Source organism: Schistocerca americana, chromosome 2 (assembly GCF_021461395.2).
Source record: "Schistocerca americana isolate TAMUIC-IGC-003095 chromosome 2, iqSchAmer2.1, whole genome shotgun sequence".
Classification (NCBI taxonomy): Eukaryota; Metazoa; Arthropoda; class Insecta; order Orthoptera; family Acrididae; genus Schistocerca; species Schistocerca americana.
In genome coordinates, this window is record NC_060120.1 from 728889876 (window position 1) to 728905775 (window position 15900).

General features: G+C 44.1%; 1 protein-coding gene across 1 annotated transcript in view; it reads right to left on the reverse strand.

Moving 5' to 3' along the window:
- The window catches only part of LOC124594385 (protein takeout-like), a 97688-nt gene that overhangs the window by 41879 nt on the left and 39909 nt on the right, over nucleotides 1-15900 (reverse strand). The window contains exons 2-3 of the mRNA XM_047132753.1: nucleotides 5838-5930; nucleotides 4306-4453 (exon numbers count right to left, since the gene is read on the reverse strand). Of these exons, the coding sequence (XP_046988709.1) occupies nucleotides 4306-4453; nucleotides 5838-5930 (241 nt within the window). The remainder of the gene's footprint in view (nucleotides 1-4305; nucleotides 4454-5837; nucleotides 5931-15900) is intronic.

Sequence of the window (15900 nt, forward strand, 5' to 3'; positions counted from 1 at the left end):
ATCAAGATTTGCTTGAGTTTGAACGTAATGTTATAGTCGGAGCACGACCGATGAGACACAGCATCTCCGAGGTAGCGATGAAGTTGGGATTTTCCCGTACGACCATTTCAAGAGTGTATCGTGAATATCAGGAATCCGGTAAAACATCACATCTCCGTTATCGCTGCGGCCGGAAAGAGATCCTGCAAGAACGGAAGCAACGACGACTGAAGAGAATCGTTCAATGTGAGAGAAGTGCAACCCTTCCGCAAATTGCTGCAGATTTCAGATTTCAATGCTGGTCATTCAGCAAATGTCAGCGTGCGAACAATTCAACGAAACATCATCGACATAAGCTTTCAGCGCCGAAGGTCCACGCGTGTGCCCTTGATGACTGCACGACATCAAACTTTACTCCTCGCCTGGGCCCGTAAACACCGTCATTGGACTGTTGATGACTAGAATCATGTTGCCTGGTTGGACAATGCATGGACCATGCGTGGACTGTTCAAACAGGTGGAGGCTCTGTAATGATGTGGGACGTGTACAGCTGGAGTGATTTGGGACCCCTGACACGTCTAGACAGGACTCTGACAGATGAGACGTACGTAAGTATCCTGTCTGATCACCTGCATCCATTGATGTCCATTGTGCATTCCAACGGAATTTGGGCAATTGCAGCAGGGAGAATGCGACACCCCAATCACCCAGAATTGCTACAGAGTGGTTCCAGGAACACTTTTCTGAGTTTAAACACATCCTCTGGCCACCAAACTCCCCAGATACTAACATCTGGGATGCCTCGCAACGTGCTGTTGAGAAGAGATCCCCACTCACTCGTGGCCTTACGGATTTATGGTGTCAATTCCCTCCAGCACTACTTCAGACATTAGTCGAGTACATGTCACGTTGTGTTGCGTCACTTCTGTGTGCTCTCGGGGACCACGATATTAGGAATGTGTACCAGTTTCTTTGGATCGTGCTGGCCACCGTAAATGCAACACCCTGAAGGAAGCATCCGAATCAAGTGAAATTTACACCATGGGTTTGCAGCGATGAGATATGCAACTGATTAGAATTTCAGCGTAGACGCACATCACGCGCGCCTGTGGCGCCACCTCATAGCGCCATTTAAGGCTTGGCGATTTCGACGAGTGTACGTTCGGCACGTGTGTTTACCTTGTGGTTGTTTCACAAGACGATCAGTTATGCCTCGTAGACAACAGCGAACATCGTTTGATCAAGTATCCGAGTTCGACAGAGGAAGCATAGTGGCTTACCGAGATTGTGGATTATCATACAGAGAAATCGCTAGTCGTGTTGGACGAAACCAAACAACTGTAATGCGGATATGTGACCGTTGGATGCAGGAGGGTACGACGGACCGACGTGGTCGATCGCATTCACCTCGGTGCACCACTGCACGTGCTGATAGGCAAATTGTGCGCATGGCAATGACGGATCGCTCAGTGACATCCCGAACCATAGCACAGCACATTGCGTCTGTAACGCATCATCCAGTGTCTGCGCGTACTATTCGACGCCGCAAGACGTCCATTGCTTCGTCTACCATTGACGCAGAACCACAGACGTCTCCGTCGCCAATGGTGTGATGACAGACGGATGTGGATGGCAGAATGGAATGACGTTGTCTTTACTGACGAGGCACGCTTCTGTCTGCAGCACCACGATGGTCGGATTCGAGTGTGGAGACACCGTGGAGAGAGGATGCTGGACAGCTGCATTATGCACCGCCACACTGGTCTTGCACCGGGTATCATGGTATGGGGCGGTATTGGATATTACTCTCGCACGCCTCTAGTACGCATTGCCGGTACTTTAAATAGCCGGCGCTACATATCCGAGGTGCTGGAGCCAGTTGTCCTTCCTTACCTTCAGGGCTCGGCCACAGCCATATTTCAACAGGATAGTGCGCGACCACACGTGGCACGCATTGTCCAAAGGTTCTTCGTCAATCACCAAAGTGCTTCCCTGGCCGGCTCGCTCTCCGGATCTTTCACCGATAGAAAACATGTGGCCCATGGTTGCTCAACGAGTGACCCAGACTACATCCCCAGCTGCCACACCAGATGATCTTTGGCAACGTGTGGAAGCTGCTTGGGCTGCTGTACCCCAGGAACACATCCAACGTCTCTTTGACTCAATGCTGAGACGTGTGGCAGCGGTGATCTCCAACAATGGCGGCTACTTTGGCTACTGATTCTGGCAGGAACCACATGTCACAGACGTCTGTAAACGTAATCATTTGATACTTGGTCAACATGTTATCTAAAAAATAAATTTTTTTGTGCTACCTCTTGTCTTTCTTGGTGTTGCATTTACGGTGGCCAGCAGTGTGTATATACAGGGTGTTTCAAAAATGACCGGTATATTTGAAACGGCAATAAAAACTAAACGAGCAGCGATAGAAATACACCGTTTGTTGCAATATGCTTGGGACAACAGTACATTTTCAGGCGGACAAACTTTCGAAATTACAGTAGTTACAATTTTCAACAACAGATGGTGCTGCGGTCTGGGAAACTCTATAGTACGATATTTTCCACATATCCACCATGCGTAGCAATAATATGGCGTAGTCTCTGAATGAAATTACCCGAAACCTTTGACAACGTGTCTGGCGGAATGGCTTCACATGCAGATGAGATGTACTGCTTCAGCTGTTCAATTGTTTCTGGATTCTGGCGGTACACCTGGTCTTTCAAGTGTCCCCACAGAAAGAAGTCACAGGGGTTCATGTCTGGCGAATAGGGAGGCCAATCCACGCCGCCTCCTGTATGTTTCGGATAGCCCAAAGCAATCACACGATCATCGAAATATTCATTCAAGGAAATTAAAGACGTCGGCCGTGCGATGTGGCCGGGCACCATCTTGCATAAACCACGAGGTGTTCGCAGTGTCGTCTAAGGCAGTTCGTACCGCCACAAATTCACGAAGAATGTCCAGATAGCGTGATGCAGTAATCGTTTCGGATCTGAAAAATGGGCCAATGATTCCTTTGGAAGAAATGGCGGCCCAGACCAGTACTTTTTGAGGATGCAGGGACGATGGGACTGCAACATGGGGCTTTTCGGTTCCCCATATGCGCCAGTTCTGTTTATTGACGAAACCGTCCAGGTAAAAATAAGCTTCATCAGTAAACCAAATGCTGCCCACATGCATATCGCCGTCATCAATCCTGTGCATTATATCGTTAGCGAATGTCTCTCGTGCAGCAATGGTAGCGGCGCTGAGAGGTTGCCGCGTTTGAATTTTGTATGGACAGAGGTGTAAACTGTGGCACATGAGACGATACGTGGACGTTGGCGTCATTTGGACCGCAGCTGCAACACGGCGAACGGAAACCCGAGGCCGCTGTTGGATCACCTGCTGCACTAGCTGCGCGTTGCCCTCTGTGGTTGCCGTACGCGGTCGCCCTACCTTTCCAGCACATTCATCCATCACGTTCCCAGTCCGTTGAAATTTTTCAAACAGATCCTTTATTGTATCGCTTTTCGGTCCTTTGGTTACATTAAACCTCCGTTAAAAACTTGGCCTTGTTGCAACAACACTGTGTTCTAGGCGGTGGAATTCCAACACCAGAAAAATCCTCTGTTCTAAGGAATAAACCATGTTGTCTACAGCACACTTGCACGTTGTGAACAGCACACGCTTACAGCAGAAAGACGACGTACAGAATGGCGCACCCACAGACTGCGTTGTCTTCTATATCTTCCACATCACTTGCAGCGCCATCTGTTGTTGAAAATTGTAACTACTGTAATTTCGAAAGTTTGTCCGCCTGAAAATGTACTGTTGTCCCAAGCATATTGCAACAAACGGTGTATTTCTATCGCTGCTCGTTTAGTTTTTATTGCCGTTTCAAATATACCGGTCATTTTTGAAACACCCTATATATATATATATATATATATATATATATATATATATATATATGTGTGTGTGTGTGTGTGTGTGTGTGTGTGTGTGTGTGTGTATGTGTGTGTGTGTGTGTGTGTGTGTGTGGTGTGCCTTTCATCATCTGGCACCTAGGATATTAACACAAAATGAGTAAAGTCATCTATACATCCATCAGGGTTGGAAATACAGAGTGCAAGTTACTTATACATACTGTAGAAGATACAGCTTGTGACATGGTTTTCATAGTGAAGAGAATTAACGTTTCATTACTCTTCTCAGCTAGTGTACATCAAGAGACGTCCCCAATGCCTTCCTGCAACACGGAGGGCTCAACATTAAGCTTTCATTAAGGTGACCGAGAGGCATGCAGGCTGGAACCAGCGCGGCTGCGCGCGCAGCTCTCACCTGCCGAAGGTGGTGGTGGCGTTGGAGGGCCCCCGGACGACGATGTCGGAGAAGCTGCCCGAGATGAGGACGGCGCCCTGGCCCTTGCTCAGCGCCAGGCGCGGGATGCGCAGCGGCTCGTACGGCGCCACGCCGATCTCGGGAATGCCTGCCGACACCATAACAAGCGACCGTGCTTACTCGTCTATCGATCGGCATAGCAGTGAGAGGACCGCCATCGCTCTGAAATGGAAGTCACGGCGAGTCACTGCTGTTCACAGCGAGCTCGTTCCGGGGCGGTAATGATATCAGTAGCAGCCATCTTGTGATACACTTCCCCACTCTTGTTGTCAATCTAAGATCGATTTCAACCACTCGATCCACTTCTGGCTCCTTATTCACCGTACACTATAGTTCCACGTATTCAAAGTTGTTCCGATGTGGCATACGAGGATCGTTCGGAAATCCTGCACACTGTGCATGCGCACTTCTTCTGCGGTGTCTTGATCTTGCATCAAGCTACACTGGTGCTACTGTTCACTTCATTATTTCTACGAATTATACAGTTATCACTATCGACTGTTAGCAGCAACGGTTGAGCTTAGTTTCAGACACTACACAGAGTTGTCAGTCCTATCAGTATAAAGTATTTTTCGGTCTCACTATGTCATTATCTATTCTGCGCTACCCTAAAAAAGTGCTGAGGCCGTCTAGTTTCGACATCTGGTCCGTGAGTACCATTCCCTACAAACTGCTGCTTATAGTGGCTCGTACTTTTCATTTAGTCACTCAGACGCGCTGTACCACTGTAAAAGTTTAATCTGTAAAATTTTTATTCCTCACCTATCATTTTGGTGAAGAGGACAGCAATCCCTTCCATTTTTAGTAATCTGATTAGAATTTAATGTTACTACTTAAATATTTAATATTACGTAAATTGGATAATGGTACACCACGCAAGATAAACGTTTCGCCAATCCTTTTGAAAAGGAAATGGCAACTGCAGAATATTTTATATCATAAAGAACACTATGTACAACCAAATGCTTGGAACAAACTTTTGGCCTACTTGGAAGATCGCCATTGTGAGTGTGAAACTTCTATCCTACACGACCACACAGTTGCTTGTATCAAATGAAAACCTGCAGCCGAGAACTTTGTGTATAACCGAAACTACAATTTTTTTTTTTTTACTTTACGAATCTGTAGCTCTTGGTGACAGTGTTTCATACTAAGAGGCGAGCCGAATATTGTCACTTTCAAATTAGCTACCAAGATGATGTGGTTGCGAAGAATGGGCTGGCTGCAAACTCAGTAAAGTTATGAACAGTTCAAAATTATAACATTTTATGGCGCGTTTTGGTTCAGTTATGTGAATAAATCTTTATAAGATTTTTAAACCCTAATTAAAATTTTCTCTTCATATTTTCACCACATCCAAATTTTATATGTCACATGTTATACGTAACCCAAATTGGCAGAAGTTCAGTCGAAGTGTCTGTAGATTTCGTGTCAAACTAATATTAAGGTATTATTTTCTGACGTACACGTACCTTTTGCTAGATAAGGAAACATGTGCTGGAACAGTTCCTTGATGCAACCATTGGCATTCGGATCCTTCCGTGGACACGGGCGAATGTACTCGGCTGAAAAAAGAAGGTAAGCAAAGATTAGTAAACAATTATTTCCAGGAATAAAATGAGATAAGGCATCCTCGACACTCCTATTGTTATTTATTGTAGTGTTCGATTCTCAGCCTTCTCGGCTGTGAAACGTACAGTAGTTCACTGTACGTTTACCTCCTTTCTTTTTCTAACAACCAGACCGATGTGTAACCACGGAAGGCAGTTAGAGAAAAGAGCAGTCTTAAACAAAAACAGTCATGGGGACGGTATGGATAAACGCATAAAGAAATCAAGAACAGAACTGTATTTCAGAAACTCAAAATAATCAAGGAGAGTCAAAAGTATTATATTTTTCATACTTGAAAAATAAATAAATAAATACCCTTCAAAGCTATTAACAGGAACCGATGACCTCAGCAGTTTGGTCCCATAGCAACTTACAACCTGCCAAAAGCTAATAACCATTGAAAACATGAACACAAAGAGAAATTATCGTTTCTTCCGGGATGAACACGGCCAATGCAATTACCCAAACCGATAATTGCTAATTATTTTCATGCGAAAGAACAAACCCAGTAACAGCACCAAGGGAATAGGCAAATTGTACAATTTTTCTACAGACAAAATGCCCAAAGAATATTAATGTTAAATCGCCATAACTCTAATAAATAAGAATTAATTCAAATAGATAGTTTTAGGAAAGATGCACAAAAGTGACAAGCGTGAGTTGTTTCCTTGAAAACAACTTTTCAAATATCAACAAAGGTCCTGTCGCGTACACTGCTGGACTAGCAACTCTACCAAGAAAAGATATTTGTTCAGAGAAGTATGTAGCAGAGCCTACAATGGATGTAAAAAGTAGAAAAGCATTAGTACATAAATTCGTTAAGAATTGCTTGCAAGCCTCTGAATTCGTATCTCGTTCCAATGGAATTTCAATAACAGGCTATTAACATCAGAAATGTAAGTATACGAGAAAGAGGAATTAGCGTACTGATGGTTCGTATGTGGCTGCACAACTGGACTTCGAAAAATGAGAATGTTTACGACGTGGAATCGAGGGGAGCGAGGGACAAATGCAGAAAACAGTGTCAAGAAGACATTTTTGGCAACGATGACAGTTATTTTTCAGAAATTTTACAAATAGCTGCCATTATAGTCATAAATATTCCAAAAATGAAAGAGTGTAGAAAATAACCGGAAATCACTTACTGAACTGTGTAATAAAGCCCATAGCTATTATATGGCCGGCCGAAGTGGCCGTGCGGTTAAAGGCGCTGCAGTCTGGAACCGCAAGACTGCTACGGTCGCAGGTTCGAATCCTGCCTCGGGCATGGATGTTTGTGATGTCCTTAGGTTAGTTAGGTTTAACTAGTTCTAAGTTCTAGGGGACTAATGACCTCGGCAGTTGAGTCCCATAGTGCTCAGAGCCATTTGAACCATTTGAACCAGCTATTATATGAATTTAAATATATTTTTACTTTATTTTTTAATGATCCTCAGTGTTTGAGTTACTGACCTAAGAGATAATACAAAACTTTGTAGTACCGGTACTGGTATGAGTTAAATCGTGAGATGTCCCCTGTCTTCAAGCAAATGATAGAACGCAGTTTGTTTCATCAGTATACTGTCAGAAAGAAGTTGATGCTCCCAAGAGTTTTCCGGCATCCTAGCAGGAGAGAGCGAGGTGTCCTTAACGACGTAGATACTTTCTCCAGAAATCTTCCGCTGCGACACGCGCGCTTTCGTGCATTGTCCTTCCGCTCTCGCCACTCATTACACGCAGGCGTCCTGGCTGACCGCCGAAAGCGTGTGACAGTCTTGCCAGTCCCGACTGCTTAGAAAACTCAAGCAAACGCCTGTGCACCTCGAGCTGTGAGAGCCACATTTCAAATGACATTAAGTTTGGTAATGGCAGAAGGAACACGACACTCTTCCATTAGAGGCAGTCTAAAAGTGTTTGATTGATTTTTTTCCCTATATAAAAGCCCCATCTGAATCTATTCATATATAAATTGCACCCAGCGCTATGTATTTGTTGTTAATAATAACAGTATATTTTTATTGTAAGTATCTTGAAATGTATCAATCCAAAAAAGTCAGATCCATAATTCTGATTTCACATGGCCATTGTATTTATGAACTCTGAAGGACTCTCTAGAGTCACTGTAAACTTAAGCCAGAGAGTGCTGCATATCGAGACTGCAGGTATATGCACAAGTTTCTGTGTTGTTAGCCAGAAAGTGTAAATTATGATCCTCATTGCTACGTTTTCGATTCAGAAATCAAAATGTGACTCTTCAATACAAACGTATGTCACGTTATGGCTCCGATGTATCTCAGGCGCAAGTTTAACTGAAGGGAAAGTTCGCATTAGGCTATACAGTCACTCGTAGTAACGTCTTTGTGATGAAAATAGGTGCACAAGAACTATATGAATTGGAATCAGAATCAAAGTTAGAATTCATGGATAAGGTTACAGTAATTTTTGTGTAGCTAGCTATCTCACAGAACGTAATGCGGAAAAATATTGTATAAGAATTATTAAATGATTTACTAAACGTTCTCTTACTTATTATGACAATTTGGAAGATTATAATCCTTTGGCTATAGTTTTATGAAACAAAAGCTATGAGAATATTGTGTACTGATGCTGAGATAGTCTTCCAGGGCAGTCGGCAGTACTGCAGATGATAAGTTACATCTTATATCCAGCTAATCTGAGGCGATAAGTTTTCTTAGGAAATGGTCAATTCGAGCCGAAATTATCCCAGACGAAATAACATTGGAGAAAATATCATATTTCTGGTATCTTTCGGGGCAGTGTACATTTCATAATAAACATTAGAGGAACATAATAGAACATAGGACGTCATTTACGGTTGCAGGAACACTCAAAGTGACGAAAGATCCCCTGTAAAATTCCATGACTAATGAAATCTCCATTTTCTCGTGAGTCAAAGCTTCTATCCCCGAAACAGAGTGTTACTAGGCGAACATAAGGATACCAGTAACCCTCCGCACTCACCACCGGCCCTCACTCCAACCCATAAGTCCCGATTCTTTAAAGAATCTAACTCCTTTGTACAAAACAGCTTTAAACGTCTGACTACTTTACAAATGAGTTATCGTGTTTAACATTTCACATAAGGGGGAAAAAGTCCAAAAAATCTTTAAGTTTTGTTTAAACTTTGTATGAAGTCTCAAAGTGCTCTCATAGACTCATACTGGATGAATATAGTCTGGGTAATTTGTGCGCCGTGAGTTAAGCCGTCTCAACACATTTACAGTTTCTAAATATTAATACATGGTTTATTGAGTTAAACATTTTATCGTAAAATTAGGTCCTTTAATGAGTAGCTTATGACTGCATCTTGAATTTTTAAAGCCGGTCATTAATTACATGAAACACTGAAAGTCAAATGTTTGGTTGCCCCTGAGAGTATCTGTCACCGGGTAATGGTTTTAGGTGTTTAACATTATAGATGACATTCCTGATGAGAACAACGTTTGAAGCAGAGCAAACAGAAATCAATAACATTTACTTAGGCTCACAACTATGCAGGACACATTAATGTGACCGCCGCCTCTGTTCGACGTCCAAGTACAATAACCATTCACAGATGGCAGGTGACAGCACTAGCATTGGAGGGTATTTTATTCATTTATGGTATGGCTAACACAGACATATCAAAAAATTTAATTACATATACATATGTACATATTTCCACACAAGAAACTTGTCTTTACAACTGAATATCCAGTCCTTCAATCGTGCGCGCTGCATCTGGAGTTGCTAGCAGGAAGTCCTCTTCGGCAACGTGATAGGCCTGAATCCTGCATTCACTGACAATGTGGTGAACAGTCTGGTACGGAGCCCCGCAATCGGAGGCTGGGTTAGGCAGCTTCTTCCACTTAAAGAGAACATCCCTGCATCGGCCATGGCCGGTACGGATTCTGTTGAGAGTAGTCCAGATCTTGCGTGGTAGGTCGAATCCACTTGAAAGTTTAGCACCTGAGAAGATGTTATGCAGGTGCATGTCTGTCACTGCTTCCCACCTATCTTTCCATTCTTCAAGAGGTTTGAAATCCTTAGCAACCATGTCAGCAGCATCGCACAGAGCTGCTCACGTCCGTAGGTTTAACCTTAAAGTACCCTACACGTGCCTCCTGGGTGGTGCTAGTTGAGCAACAGTGATTACAGGCAGCCAGACTATCCATAGGATCTCCTGGCAATGACATATCAACTAAATAGTAGAATGGAGGGTGTACGAAGCGTGTTGGAAAGATGCAGGAAACAGTGCAACCGTTGTCGTAATGCGGAAACTGAGAGGTTATCTGACGTCCAAATGGGCTTGATCATTGACTTTCGGCCCATGGATGGAAGAATTTTCGGAACGGCTAAGTTTGTAAACTGTTAGTGTGCCGCCGTAGTTAAAAGTATACCGTGCATGACAAAATGGCGCTATCGGAAACGGGCGCAGAGGTGAATGTGGTGTACGACAGGCGTAGATGACAGGAGTGAACTATGGCTGCGGAGATGTGTACAGGCGAATAGATGAGCAAATGTTGAGCAGCTGACGGCCCAAATGAACCAATGGGCTACCAACAGTGTCAAAGACCGTTCAGCGAACGTTGCTGCGTATGGGCCTCCGCAGCAAGCGCCTGGTTCATCACCCACGCTGACCGCTGTCCGTCGGCGACGAAGGTTGGAATCTGCACGCCAAAACCGCATCTGGACGTCCACTGTGTGGCGACACGTGGCCTTTTCAGATGAAATACGTTTTATATCCCATCGGATATATGGTCGCTGGCGTATACGTCATGAAACTTCTGAAAGTTAACACCCTGCCACAATCGTAGGAAGGTTCCTGTCCGGAGGCCATTCCCTAGGAGATCTCGTCATTATGGAAGGCACAATGGACCATTGGAGACCATGTCCACCCTCACATCATTTTTATTTTTATTCGGCGTGATGACATCTACCAGCAGGACAATGCAGTGTGCCAACTCGCAGTAAAAATGTAAATGTCGTGTGACTAGGGGCTCACGTCGGGTGGACCGTTCGCCGGGTGCAAGTCTTTCGATTTGACACCACTTCGGCGACTTGCGCGTCGATGGGGATGAAATGATGATGATTAGGACAACACAACACCCAGTCCCTGAGCGGAGAAAATCTCCGACTCAGCCGGGAATCGAACCCGGGCCCTTAGGATTGACATTCTGTCGCGCTGACCAATTTTTTTCTTTTTTTACGGGTCTCCTTCCTCCCCTTCAACCTGTCCTTTACACTCGCCAATTTTTGCACGCGCTTCTTCTGAACGACAAACTAAGTATGCCCCTTCTGCTGCCTTTGTTTTCAACAGGGCTTGAATAAAAATAAATGTAAATTCCATTGCACTGAGAAGGCATTCACATTATTGTTATGGAAACGTAACTGCATCTATAACTTTCTTTCTCCGTGCGTGGAAAAACGGAAAGAAGCAAACTCATTATTGCTGAAAAGTAAAACTCTCTTTTTCAGAAAGGTAATGACACATAAATACCATAAGTATGTCTTCCTGTGAAAGGAAGGGAGGAAAGAATGATCTTCTCTGATTACTTGCTGTTGGAAATCATCCTCCTGCTACGTGAAGTACAACCTTGTACCACAAAGCATTCGTCTAATATACGAAATGCTTGGATGGATAATGTAAATTACGCACTTCTATTGGTTACAGTATTGTTTTAGTAAAAAATTTGCGTAATTTGCTTTGTATTTTTTAGTACACATCAACTTGTGGTGCTCAGTTGTAAGGTATACCCAGAAGTCCTCCCTATTGCTTGATTCTTTTGTTAGGATGTAATGCATCGTTTGGCCTTTCAACCAGTTGATTGCGTTTCGTTTTGTTTTAGGGTAAGGTATACTGTCAGGGTTTAAAAATTCAGCAGGCGTAACGACGTTGGGCGTAGTTCTTCTGACGCTCGCTATCTTTTGTCTTATGTAGAGCCATATGTCTTTTACTTTGTCACGCAACAATCTATGCTCTTCGGTATCTGGTATATCACATAATGTACACAGCAGTGACTCGGCCAATCGAATAGAGTGAAGTTTAGAGTTCGTCGTAATTTTTCTGTTTACAGCAAAGTACCAGGTCGATCTGACATACGTTGGCAGGTTCCGGCAGTGAATATGTTCCCATGTTGCTTCCCAGTTATAACAAGGATACTTTTGTTCTACGTCGTTTCTGGTTTTGTCTTTCATCAAGTTATTGTAAAGTTCTTTCACTTTCATGATGTCTTTTTCAGGGATCCTTGCCTATATGTAGCTGTATTCCACTAAAAAGTATTTCAAGTGGTGTAGTCCATTGGGTATGTGTTGGACATTTATAGGTGCACTGATGTCAGCAGGAGCTATTTCATTTAACAAATGTGCAGCTAGGGTGCCACGTGGTCCTTTCCATTGTTTTTATGTGGTGGAAAGGTATAAGGCTTGCGCTTTTTTGCTGATATCGGTGAGATTTAACCCACCACATTTCATAGGGAGCACCAGAATGTCATATTTGACTTTGAAAATTCGTCCGCAGTTGACAAAATGTCCTACTGCAGATGCGATACTCAGCTACTAGGGGCGGACAACTGGCAGTGTATATGCATGATTTGAAGAGCACAAGGATGAGTTTACCATACTGCCCCGGCTACCAAACTCCCCGGATTTGAACGCAATGAGAATCTGTGGGACCGCCCTCGATCGGGCTGGTCAATCAAGAAACCTAGCGCAGCTGGCGACGGCAGTGAGCCGGAATGGCTCCACATCCCTGTCGGTACCGTCCCGAACCTCATTGACGTTCTTCCTGCACGCCTCGCAGCGGTCCGTGCTGGAAAAGGCGATATATTCATACTTTTGACAGGTGGTCACTTTAGTGTGACTCGAAAGTGTACATTGCGCAGGATCATATGAAGGTGGTAGAGCATACAATAACGAATGCAAGAACGAAGCTTGAAGCTTGAAGCTTGAAGCTTGAAGCTTGAAGCTTGAAGCTTGAAGCAACTCTTTTGCTACAGTTCGGCACGCAGAAAAGCAACCGGAAGCCGAGAATTACTTATACAGATTAGTACAAACTGTCCCAGTCCACACCCGGAACGTAAGAGCAAGACGAAGATTCTACATAGAGCGTTGAAGTATAGGTTCGTGAATAAGGTTGCGTTTAGAAAAGGGAAGTGTTACTGGAAACGACACCCGAGTGCTGGCGCTGCTTCTTCTGCGTCGTCGTGGTAGCCCCGATCGTTCAGCTAGAGGAGACTGGGAACGTGTATCAAAACAAAGCGGACAGACTGGTGGCGAGCGTTAACTACAGGTGCGGAGAGCAGGTCAGGACTGGACGGGTGCGCCCGCTGCACGCCGTGGCGTAACGAGCGCGCAGGCGGCTGCGGCCGGCTCGCCTGCAGTTGCGCAACACGGGTTTCTCCTTTCTCCGCGAGGCGACCACTTGCCGCTTTGGCTTACGCAACGGCGCGAATCCAGTGACAGGCGCTCCTGATTTCATCTCACTTTCCCAAATGTCAATGTCATGTCTGGGTTATGAGCTCATTTATCTGCTATCTACGAGTATCTATCTCCTTTCATCTGTCGCTATACGCTGCACGCCCTGCTGCGGGTCTATCTATATGATCAGGCTAGGAACTATTGTAGGGATTTTGATACGTCTCTAATAGTTAAACTGATGCGCGAGGACGATTTGTGTACGAGATGTGATCAAAAAGTCCGCTTCAAAGTTATCCCCATCCCCATAAGATACAACTCACTTGTACCAGAGCTTTTTCGAATCTTGGAAGCACATCTGGAACTCAATTTTCGTTATGGTGTTCAGCCTCTTTAGCAATTCTATCACATCAGTGATGGCAAAATAGCGTCCTTTCAAGGTTCTCTACAGCCTCGGGAACCGGAATAAATTACAGGGGGCCATGCCCGGTGTATATGGTGGCTGAAGCAACATAATGGTTTTCTTTGTATCAAAAAAACCACGAACAAACATTGAGATGCGACCGGTAGCATTATCGTAATGCAATTTTCACAAGTGGTATTGCCACAATTCTAGCCGTTTCCTTCGGACTGCGGCACGCAAACGGGGTACATCTTCCAGGTAGTATTCCTTATCGACCGTACAGCCATAAGACAGGAGCTACCGAGATGGCGCAGTGGTTAGCACACTGGACTCGCATTCGGGAAGTCGGCGGTTCAATCCCACGTCCGGCCATCCTGGTTTAGGTTTTCCGTGATTTTCCTAAATATCTGCAGGCAAATGCAGGGATTGTTCCTTTCAAAGGGCACGGCCGCCTTCCTTCCCCATCCTCCCCCAATCCGATGAGACTGATGACCTCACTGTCTGGTCTCCGCCCCCAAAACAACCACCCAACGAGGAACTCATGATGCAATCTCCCACTGTAATTCAGCGAACAGTGAGAAACTTCACATATGATCGAACTTCTCGATTTTTTTTTTTTTTCGATCTTGACACTTCAGGCAATTTCCATTGAAACGACTGGGCCTTGCTTTCGACGTCATACCCGTATACCCATGTTTCCTTACCTGTTATAACCTTCTTTATAAGTGCTACATCGTTGTCGACTTCATTCAGCAATTCCTGAGCTATGTCTACGCTCTGTCGTTGTTTAGTCCAAATTCAAGAGTTTGGGAATAAACTTTGCTGCTATACGTTTCATGTTCAAAATATCCGAAAACAATTGATTGGTATTAGCCCTCAGTTATGTCGACATCATCAGATACCTCTCTGATGGTGATTCGGGGATTTTCCAGAACCACTTTCTTTACTTCTTGTACAATGTCGCCAGTAATTGACGTGCTAAGGCGCCCAGGGCGGTCATTGTCTTCAACTGTCTTTGGAATGTTTATGTTATTGCTGTTGTGGTATTCAGTCCAAATACTGGTTTGATGCAGATCTCCATACTTCGAATAACTACTGCAACCCATATCCTTACGAATCTGCTTACTGTTTTCATCTCTGTCTCCGTCCGCCCCGAGTAGCTGAGTGGTCAGCGCGACGGAATGTTATACCTAATGGCACGGGTTCGATTCCCGGCTTGGTCGATAATTTTCTCCGCTCAGAGACTTGGTGTTGTGTTGTCCTTATCATTATCCTTTCATCCCCATCGCCCCGCGAGTCGCCGAAGTGGCGTCAACTCGAAAGACTTGCACCAGGCGAACGGTCTACTCGACGGGAGGCCCTAGCCCCAAGGCATTTCCATTTCCATCTCTGTCTCCCTCAATGATTTTTGACACCCCTATCCCACCCTCCCACTCTCCACATGCGCACACATCCCACCAGTGCTGAATTGATGATCCCCTGATAGAATATGTCCTATCAACCTAAGCCTTCTTCTAGTCAGGCTGTGTAACAAATTTGTTCTCTCCCCAGTTATGTTAAGCACTTCCTCATTAGTCATGTCATTTGTCCATCTAATTTTTCAGTATTCTTCTGTAGCACCACATTCCAAGATCTATTTTTCTCTTATTTTCTAAACCATTTATCGTCAATGTTTCACTTCCATACGTGGCTACACTCCACAAAAATACTTTTAAAAAGTCCTCCAGGCACTTAACTTTAAATTAAATATTAATTAATTTCTCTTATTCAGGAAAGCTTGTCTTTCCGTTGTCAGTCTACATTTTATATCCACAGTACTCCTGCCGTCATTATTTATTTTTGTGTCCAAATAGCAAGACTCATCAACTACTTTAAGTGTCTCATTTCCTAATTTAATTCCCTCAGCATCACCTAATTTAGTTCGACTACATTTATTTCCTTTGTTTTTCTTTTGTATATGTTCGTCTTATATCCTACTTTCGTGACTATGTCCATTCCGTTCAATTACTCTAACAAGTCGTTTGCTGTTTCTGACAGATTTACAATATCTTTGGCAAACCTCAAAGTTTTTATTGTTTCTCCCTTGACTTTATTTTCTATTTCAAATATTTCTTTGGTTTCCTTTA